This window comes from Ciconia boyciana, chromosome 3 (genome assembly GCF_034638445.1).
Source record: "Ciconia boyciana chromosome 3, ASM3463844v1, whole genome shotgun sequence".
NCBI classification, from domain to species: domain Eukaryota; kingdom Metazoa; phylum Chordata; class Aves; order Ciconiiformes; family Ciconiidae; genus Ciconia; species Ciconia boyciana.
In genome coordinates, this window is record NC_132936.1 from 83763120 (window position 1) to 83773778 (window position 10659).

Here is a 10659-nt window from a genome sequence, read left to right on the forward strand (position 1 = left end):
TATTAAGGACCCTTCCTTTAAGATTTCATATGTATTTTCATTCATTGCGTTTCAAATTTCACTCTTCACAACATGAAACCATCACCAGCCTAGTCACACGCTCGCTGTCTCGGGACTTAGCGTGGGGATGAGACACTGCAACCTCTGAGTGCCCTGCCACAGAAACAGGGCAGGCTTGCATTTTTCAGAACTTTTTCTTCTTGATTATTTCCTCTGCAAAATTAAAATAAGCAATTTAAAGGCAAATTTGAATTAGCATATTGAGGACAGTTTATTATTTATGAGATGGAAATCAGGATCTTGGATGACTGAACTCATTAAAGACCATTTGGAATAGTTCCCATCTATTTCTTCCACAGTACCCACACAACAAATAATTCACACGGTAATTAATGCCACGTCTTCCCAAACAATACGTGCTTCCGACAGGAACTGTTCAAATAGGAAATGCACGAAACTGCCCTGAAATAGCAATAAGCTTAAAATATATATCAGCAAAACCAGGAAACTTTGTGTTAGGGCAATCACAGCTGCTTTAGCTGAACTTACTGGGCCAAAGACTTCCCTGATTTAGCTCAGAGAAGGTCAGTGGAGCTAGACAAGGGGGGAGTTTGGCCGGCCAGGCCTCTGCACTGGCACAGCTCTCATCTGACCTTGTGTCAGGGGCTTACAACAGACAGCACTCTGTCTTTCTGCCCACGCAGACTACACGGTGTAGCGCAAGAGAAACAAGCTTATTTTCCTCCTTAGCTGTAGCCCACAGGGCTATTTGCATAACAGTGAATTAAATACTTTTCCAGCATTGCGACTACCTGTGAAAAGTTCCTACAGGCATGCTATGCTCTGCAACAGAGCGCAGCCCTGGGATCCCCTGGACGGGGCCAGCCGAGGAACCAGCAGCAGGACAGCTGTGTCAGCACAGTGCCGTGCCTCGACTAGGCCTCTCAAGAGCTGGGGAGATAATTAGCTCAGGCAGGCTGCCACATTTTCAGCGCCTAAGAGCCCTGCATGGCAACACGGCGAGTTATGCAGATGCACCGGCCTCTCAGAGCATCTCCCCTTGTGCTGCAGTGCCCACTCCTGAAACGCGGGAAGGAGCTGGTTGGGTCTTGCAATAAGGAATTGCTTGCTTCCAGCCGCTCTTCACTGCTTGTGAAGGGCTGGTGGCCTCACCACCAGGCTGTGGTACTGCATTTAGGGGCAAGCAAAACAATCCCGATGATAGCCACTCACCATAACTCCCCAGGGCAGGGGCCTGCGGTGCCAGCAGGGATGCTGTGTGCTCTGTGCATCCCAGAGATTTGTTCCCTTCCAGGGGGTACTTATCCACTCAGCATCTCTATGAAACACTGGTCATGTCTTATGAGAGGAACTCAGGCACAGAGAAATTAGATCTTCCCAAGGAAACCTATGGCAAAAGAGAGAGTTGAAGCTAGATCTCCAGATTCCCCCATTTATCATCCTAAAACACAGCTTATTCCTTCCTTCTAAGGAAAAAAATGTAATAGGCCATGATTTTGCCCTGTCCATACATTTAAGTTTCACATCACAGCCACCACCATGGTAAGTAAGAGTCAGCAAGTTACGGACATTAGCAGGACACCAGTGGGAAGTACTCCATACTTGCCACCTGGCAAGTAAGGACAGAAGCTTGAAGGCATGAAGCATGCGGGAGGGACATCGCTGGTGAGATCCCTAGAACAAAGCTGTTAGCCAAGAAAATGACCTCATCTTTAGAGTGGAAATCCCACTGCCAGGCAAGCCAGGGACAAGGGTTCCTTAGAGAGCCATTTCTTTCACAGTCTACCTTACTGAACCATGGGATTGCCACCATGTCTCCTTGGAAAACAAGAAGGGACATGAAAAATACAGGGCTAATTGGTTCCTCTTTTTGCGACCTCCACAGGCAGCTTCATACCTCCTGTTCACTAAGTGGGTTGTAATATTTCTGCCCCCTTCCTACCAGGCACAGGCACTTGAGTGTCACTCAGCCTCATGCACAACCAGTGAGGAGGATCTGGTCCAGCTCTGCAGCTCTGCAGAACAACATCCCTGGCTCTTTTTGTTTTGCTGTCTCTAAAGGAGAGCTCTCAAAGCAGTCGAATTGATTTTAATTTGTTTTTAAAGGGAAAAAGAGAAACAGCTTAGAGCTTGAAAATGTGCAGTGAACAAAACAGCTGTACTGTAAACCTCTGAAAAAACATACTTTACAATGGTAATTATGACAGATTAAACAATGAGTGTCATCAGTGTGATGGTACAATGCACACAATACTAACTGTTTCCTACTCAAATATTTGCAGACGTCTCCAATTTTTTATTTTAATGAAATCTCATCTAACTATTGAATTGACTTTAAGAACCATCCTGAGGCTCACAAGAGCTTTCGCTGTCAAAAGCTCTGTCAGATATTTGAACTGCAATTTGCCCCCAATGGTTCCTAGCTTGAGCTAGAGGAATGCTGCAAACGTAGCTTTTTAGGAGGTGGCGAGTCTGAAAAAAAACTGCCTACAGAGAATGGTAAAACCTGAGAGGGGCTGAGGACCTATCCTGCTCTACAGTTACAACAGGAATTGTACGGACCCCTGCACCTTGAAGAAAACTTTGGGTACAGATTTTCTCCACTTCTCAAACATATGCATCCAACTGTGCTGCTGTGTGATTAAGCTGTCCTCTTTGGATGGCTAAGCATGTGGAATCCTTTCGTCATTCAGTACATATGTGCATGACAAGTATGGGCTGCAAGCACGAAGCCAAAGAAAATAAATCGATCCCTCTGAGAACTTTCTGAGAGCTTCCCAGCTATTGGATGGGGAGTAACACAATTTAAACAATGATACATTAATTAATGCTAAATGACAGCATGCAAACCCATGGGGATTCCTTTAATCCCAAACGAGTTTTATATCAAATAAAAGGAAAGGCTGATGGTAAAGCCTCCATGTGCTAATGGCACCCAGTTATTTAAGGAAATTGGCTTTGCATGTTGCTGGGCATTACGCAAAGAATATTCAGTGGGCTGAATCCTGAGATTGACCCTTCACTATTGTTTTGTTTTAAGCAAAAATGTCTACTGGCTTTAATAAGAACTTGTTTTAAATAAAGGAAATCACCTCAGATGTGACCCTTATGGATACGTCTCTTTGTCACGTTCAATATAGTTGTCTAAGCTCCTGTATTTGTGACATCCTGCTTCCTGTTGGCTCTCACAGTGTCATTCTCTCTCAAGTATTTGCCAGATTTTCCCATGTTTCCTTTAAGTGTCTGCTTGGACTGAGTTTCCCCAGAACCAAGAAAGATGATGAGGACTGCTCAGTACAGAAGGAGAAGCTGTGTTTTGCCACAGTCCCACTAATCCTTGAAGAAATTTGGAATCAGAAGGCAAGCTGGCTGTGAAAGCCATGGATTCACACATATCTTAAAGGCCAACCACTCTTCTCCCCCGAGGTAATGAGAAAACAATCCTGTGTGCCACCCCTGCTGACTTTGCAGAAGTAACTCTGCCATAAGCCTTAACTCTCACCACTCTAAGAAAGTAAAATACTAAGGACAGCAATGAAATCATTAAGAAGACAGGAAACAGACTGGTGTTTGCCAAATGGAGAAGAGCCACACGACTAGGCAAATAATGTTTATTTTAACACTCCCAAAGTCTGCTAAAGATAGTAGAGAATGAAAACAAATGTGAGAGCTATCATACAGAAGTAAGAGGAGTTAACAAGCATCTTTAGGGTAGCAATGCAAGGGAGGTATTTTGGAGCTGTATGTCTGAATAGATTCTGTACCAGCTGTTCTGACCACCCAATTGATGGGGCACTTTGTGGACAGGAGGGGACACCCTGAGAAGTGGGGAGAAACCACAGTATCCTTCATTTTGATGGATATAAAAAATCTCTGTGCCAATAATACCATTGCAACTGTTCCTAGGCTGCTCTGTACATCACTAGATCTGGGTCAGCATGAAATTAAGGATCATGAAGTAGCATCTGGACACAGGAAACAGCAAAGCTCCCTGCAAAACTCTGTGCAATATACAGAAACATATGCAAACAGTAATTTCTGAATAGATTTAACATTCTCATTTGACTTTATTCCTTTTTGAAACCTTTTCTAGATTCTTCAAGAGAGAAACCTAAATATATTGCAAAAACCTCAAATGCTTTGCTCATGTATTCTATAATTTTTCATTTTTTCTGAAGAAGAGAGTTCGTGAAAATTGAGAGTTATCAAAGTCTGCCATCCTTATTCCTGAATTTCTTCCTGTTTATTGCCCTTTCACAAGTGGCTGACTCAACAGACAACTGAGAAAAGACTAAATAAGTCTTCTCTGGGTGGCATTTTAAGCTGGTGTATTTTAAGAACTGCTATTATGTTGCAGCTGAATATTCCAGCAGACTGTCACCCCCTTCTGAATCAGAGTGCCACCAGACTAAATATTTGCACAAATTCCAAGCATTGCCCTGTAGATTCTGCACAGAGAAGAACAATTTTATATCGAGGTGAACAATGGCTCTTCACTCCAGCATCTGATCTGTAAAAAATGCAATCTTTAGAACGACACCAGAATAAGTAGATTTAATTGTAGATCTAGCAAAATCCATGTTTTCCCAAAATCTTTTTTTAATAGTCATACTTCTCCATCCATAAACAGGTATACAACTGTATAGAGAGCTCTCTTGGTGTAGAGAGATCAATAAATCTGAAATTTTACAGAAATTAAGGGCAAAAGAAGGCATTTCAGAGCCTTCAAAAGACAGATTTAAACCAAAGTTGCTGAGTTGCTGCTAATGATACCAATTGTCTGGGTTGGAATTTTTTGAGACAAAACGTTAGTACTTCAAACATACAAATAAGGTCAGTGAAAGACTTCACTGAATCAGCAAAATTCCTCAGTCTTCCAGTCTTTTAGAAAAAAAAAGAATAATTGAAGTCTAGTTCTAAGAAAGGAGGACTGAAGAGATTGCACTGAGAAGAACCAGAGCTATTTTTAAAAGATTACTGAATGTAACTAATGCAGATTCTAATGTGTACCTGCTGTCTCTGGGGCAGTAGCAGGTAATGAAACTTGGCTCCATAACCCTGCCTCTCTCAGGCATGCCTATTTTCTAAACCACTCTTTTGTGACATGCAATCTAAAGAAGTGTTATCACAAGTCTCCTTAAAATGGTGGTTAGTAGAAACTAGGACTATTGGAAAGAAAAAGGTCTTTTTTCTAATTTGCAACTCAACAACAAAATGTTTTCTGTTTATTTTGAAGAGAAATATGCTCTTGTGAACAGAGGATTGACTTAATAAAACGCACCAACAAGAACAAACTTAAAAATCAATACCCCTTTCTATTTAAATAATTGTTTTGTCACTAGCTCACTGACTGATCTTACACAGCTTATTAACACCTATAGTTTTCACAAGTATTCAGTAATTTTTATCTATATTGTCTGTGCAGAATGAAATACAGGAATAGGGCTGATTTTCAGGGACGTGAAACTGAAAATTTCAGTTTCACATGGAAGTGTTGGGAGTGCAGAAGCTCAGCATCTTAAAACAAGGATTTGGCTCCTCCGTAATTTACCCCCTGACTTCAGTCGCAGTTACACAGACACACAAAGATGTGTCTCTTGCCTACACAGGTTGGAAGTTTCAAAATTAAGAGGTTAGAAATCTTGGACTAAACATCATAGTCACAGTATGCCCATCTGTAAAATGGGCAAAATACCTATCCATTGCTTCCCAGGGGATCTCGAGAGCGACTATTTGATCACTGTTAAATATGTCTGTCGCTTTCAGTGTATCAGGGGGTCTTTTGTCATTCTTCCTTTACAGAGAATGACAACTAAACTGTCAGGCCCTCCTGGGATGGGAATGGGCTGAAGGAAAAGGAAACACAAGGAAAGCAGATGACTGATGGCAGGAGATGAATGTGGCAGTGAAATGAACTGGCCATTTGTTTTGTCTGCCACAATGCCAGTACAATGGCAACACCCGAACACCAGAACACCAAACACCCGAACACTTAGAATAGAGGCAGTGGAGGGACTGAGAAGAACTTAATTATTTACTTCTTAAGCCCTGGTCACAATTCAGAGGTCAAACTCCTTAACTCTCTTCTCAGACACAACAGCTAATGAAGGATGTTCTTTAAATAATTATGATCAAGGGACCTGATCAACAGTGAAGGGTTGGATTCTTTAACCATTTCCCACTGGTTTCTGCTTTTCTAAAAAGCGATTGTGATTTGGCAGAGGAAGGAAAGGGGGAAAAAGGAGGGAATAAAAAGAACAAACAGAGAGGGGATTGGTCTTTTGTTTAGTTACTTCCCTGGTGGTAAATGGTGAGGGTGTACTGGAACTTTAACCAAACACCATCCATTTAGGATACATTGTTTTAGAGTCAACTTACTAATTGAACAAAGCAATTTTCTTCCCATCTCAGCAAGTATTTGCTGTGCCTGTGGCAAGATGACTGTGGTTTAAGGGAAGGGTGGTCCAAGAGGGAAGGGCACTCTTCTTCGCCAGGCAGGAGGCAAGGCGTGAAACACCACAACTCCCAGTTTACATGCAGACAGGAGAGAAAATAGGAATTTATCAATGCATGTTCAAGGCACTCAGGCATTACAGAGATGGAGACATTAAATACGAAGAGGTGACATTTATAGCTGATTAGAAAAACCTAATTAATGTAGAACCACAGTTTTAAAAATCTCAGGTATGTACGGGCCCTCAACTGTGGAGAGACTCCTCAGCACGCAGCCCTTGGCACAGACCTCGACGTTTCTCTTAGGGTGGGAAGAGGCCGCACAGAAGCAGAAAACAGTCTAACGTCCCTCCCTGCCTCCACAAGCACTCCTGCTGACTGATGGCACGCAGCCTGCCATCCCACCCCTGCGCCTGTGGCTGTTGCTCGGGATCCACAGTGGGGAAAACATGACCAGGGCCCCGGCCGCGGCCTTCAAAGCCGAGGGCAGGGGCACGACAGCAGCCGCCACGCTACACACGACGCCTGTGAGCAGACACCAGGGAGCACCTGGTTTCCACCGGCTGCGTCCGCTGCCCCCCACCCGGCCTGTCACCGCAGCCTCCGGCCAGGGCAGGCCGCGACGTGGCTGCCGCGAGCCCCGCGCTGGGGGCACACAGGAGGCCACGGAGCACCGCTCACCTCCCCACCCGTGGGATCAGGGGCTAAGTAGCCCCTCAGAGTCCCTAGGCCCGTGCTGCCCCCGCGCTGCAGGGGTGGCGGGTAGTGGCTCCCGTGCCTGTCCCGGGACGCCACCGCCCGCCCGGCAGGGACTACACCTCCCAGGGTGCCTTGCTGGGGGCAACAGCGGTGGGGGAACGACTCCCTGGGGAGCCTGACCGCCCTCTCCGCGGCGCGGACGGCGCTCCTCTCGCGAGAGAGCCGGCGGCCTCACCTAACGCCCCTCACACGCACACGTCTCGCGAGACCTGGGGCTGGGGGCCGCCATGGCGGCGGCGGGGGGCGCGGAGGGGGTGTTCGCGCTGGAGCTGCTGGTGGAGGCGGTGCGGCTGGCGGCGCCGGGCTCCGCGCTGCGCCCGGCCGTGGCCCTGCGCCTCCTGGACTTCCCCACCCTCCTGCTGCGCCCCGCCGCCGCCGCGCCGCCCCTGCGGCCGGGCCGGGCCTTCCCCTTCGGCCGTGGCAAGCGCTGCCTCTTCCGCTGGCGCCGGGGCTCGCTCTGCGCCGCGCTCCGCCGCCGGCCGCTCCGCGCCCTGCTCCTGGCGCTGCCCGCCGGGCTCGCCCCGGGGCCTCCCCGTCTCCTCGGCAGCTGCGGCGTCTCCCTGGCCCCCGCCGCCGCCGAGCTGCTGCAGCGGCCCGGGGCGCCTGCCTCCTGCGGCCGCCGCGGCTGCTTCCCTCTGCGGGACTCCGCGGGCCGCCCCGTCGGGGATCTGGTCCTGGGCTACCGCCTCACCATCCTGGAGGCCGGTGAGGAGCCGCCCCTGCCGAGCCCCGCCAGCCCCGGCGCTGCCACGGCACCTGAAACCTCCCCTGAGCCGGGGGCCGAGGAGGAGGAGGAGGGTGAGGAGCTGGAGGGCAACATCTTTTGCCCTCCCGTGCTCTATTACAGCCGCGAGCCTGCTGAGCCTCATCCGCTGCCAGCAGCAGCGGCCGTGGGGAAATGGGAGCATGTCGAGGCCTGGAGGCTGCAGGAGCAAGACAACGGCCAGAGCCCCCCACGTCCCAGCGCTGGGCCCTCATTGCTGCACCCCACCAGCCCTCGACAGCTCCACAACACCCTGGGGCAGCTGCCGCTGCTCAGTGCATTGCTGGCAGAGCTGTCGGTGCTCGCCCGCAGTGCTGCGCCTGCTGCTGTCCACCCCCATCTGGCCTGGCTCTACAAGGCCCCGGGAGGTGGTGGCATAGCCTCAAGACCCCCCAGCCCCAGCCGCTCCTCTGCCCTCAAGCCTGCAGAGGCACCTTTGGGGCCAGGTGGGAGCAGTGGAGCTGGCAGCCCTCGATTCAAGCAAGGCCGGCAAGAGGCCACCTCACCAGGGTCTTCTCGGGCTGGCAGAGGACCTAAGAAAGCTGTACCCCAGGGAGAGACAGGCTCTGAAAGGAACTGCAAAACTAAGGAAAACAGACCTCCCAGAAGAAAACTGATGTACGGGCTGACAAATACACTGAGGCTACGGCTGCAGCAGACCAATCCTGATAAGCTGGTAATTCATGAAAGGAGAGAGCAGTACAGAAAAAAGCAAATGGAGATGCTGAAGAAGAGAAGCCCTTTATCCAAAAGAAAGCTGCTTAGAAGTGCTGGAGAAGAGGATGTGGTTTCTTACAGGCTGTGTAGCAAGGGAGACAGTTCAAAGCAGAATAATGAGTTTGAGAAAACTGTTGAGACTTCATTACAAAACAGTGCTCTCACAGAGTACATTTCTGTGACAGGAGATGCGTCCCCTGACCTGCAGAAACAGGCTATTGCAAGTCTATTGAAGAATGATGAAACTGCAAGCAAGGAACGTCCATGCAAAGTAACTACTGCCCCCTTACTGGAGGAAACTGTATTAAAATCTGCTCACAAGGGAAAGTATGTGAAAGCCCAACTCCCAGCAGCTTTCCCATCAGATGCTAATGCAAAGGGAAGTAATGAGGAAGCAATACACTTAATCCACCATAAAACCATGGATTATGACAATGCGTCTGTTGTAAGTGATCACAAACCAAGCCCCAGTAGGAGTGTTGAAAACAATTCTGAATTCATATACTCAGATGACTTCGTTGCTAGTCCTGAGAACACAGTTTATTCAGAAGATTTCAGCAGTGCTGAGTGTACGGGCAGAGACTCGGAAGCTCTTGACAGCAGTCCTGAACCTCTGTGGCTTGAAAGCCCAAAGCGAGGTTGGTCAGATACAGAGCCAGAATCCAGCGGGTCCAGAATTTCAAAGACAAGTCAAAGAGCTGGAAGTACTTCAGATCTTCTGCCAGTTCCTTCAGTTTCATCTCCAGTCCAGTCTTTGAAGAGAAACCGTGACTTAAAAAACAGCAAGAGAACTAGTAGTGAATCTGTTGATTCACTTAATGATGCCTCTATTCGAGCAAGGTTATTGGATGAAGAGCAGGAAGCCCAACAGATCAATAAGGAAGAGAACATGGGTGATCAGCATATTAAACAAATATCTACACTGAGAAGCAAAGAAGTTAGCTCTGATGCTGATCTGAATATAGGAAAGCGGCAGACCTCTGCAGGAAAACGCCAGTTAGTAACTCAAGTTACCTCTTACTTGCCATCTAACATGTCTGATCTTGAACTTAGTGTCCTGGAAAACAGGATGTCAGACAAAGAGGATGATTTTCTGGGAAAACTACATGTTCCTAATGAATACAAAGACATCAGTGAACTTGTAATAAACAAACTTCCGGGATACACAATGTAACTACAAGTTTCACTGTCTGTATTAAGATATGATATTTAAACTTTATAAGGCCTGTTCCATTTAGCTGCAATATATACAAGTTAATTTAAGACTTCATGATGAACACTTAATACTTGGTGAGTTTACTTAAGAGGTTTTTAAAATAAACTGTTTTAATCTCTAACGAATGGCTCTTAAGTGGTACCTACTGCATGACTTCAGTGTCAGTATCTTAATACAAAAGTAATCCAAACAGCACAAGAAACTTAACTTCTTGTCAAAAGCAGAAACGAAGACAGAAGCAGCAAATGCAGTCAGTACCCGCAAAAGTTGTCCAGGGTAGAAGTAATAATATACTACAGAAACAGCCAAGTACAAAATACATCCCTAACTGAACATTTAAGTTTTTATCCTTCATGAAAATAGGTCCATGCTTCATTTTCACTACAAATAGTTACTTAAAACATACAGTCACAGCCAGTAACAGCACAGACTTTTATCAGCTAATCTGTATCGTGATGTATTTGTTTCACTGTTCTATCACTAAATACAGTGACCAGAACTAGATGAGCCCTTTTAGAGTTTCTTAGGTTGGAGTTTCTCATTTAAATCAGATTTTCACAATTTATTATAAAATAGTTTAAGAATTATTGGTGACAGTAAATCTATATAATCTGGGAGAGCTTTGTGAGGTTGATGGAAGTTACTTGACCTTGAAGACTAAGGGTGTGTAAAGAGTAGGGAAGAGTGCAGTAAACTTTCAATGCTTCGCAACTCCTTGATTGCTTTCTTT

At 46.7% G+C, this 10659-nt stretch overlaps 1 protein-coding gene across 1 annotated transcript; it reads left to right on the forward strand.

Annotated features, from left to right (window-relative positions):
• The first annotated feature begins 7401 nt into the window (after positions 1–7401).
• Positions 7402–10014, forward strand: MAP10 (microtubule associated protein 10). The gene has a single exon (XM_072856347.1). It carries the CDS (start codon positions 7461–7463, stop codon positions 9885–9887), a length of 2427 nt encoding a protein of 808 aa, XP_072712448.1. The 5' UTR covers positions 7402–7460; the 3' UTR covers positions 9888–10014.
• The last annotated feature ends 645 nt before the right edge of the window (positions 10015–10659 follow it).

Coding starts and splice junctions, on each gene's coding strand:
- MAP10 (XM_072856347.1), top strand. CDS start 7,461: ATGGCGGCGGCGGGGGGCGCGGAGGGGGTGTTCGCGCTGGAGCTGCTG.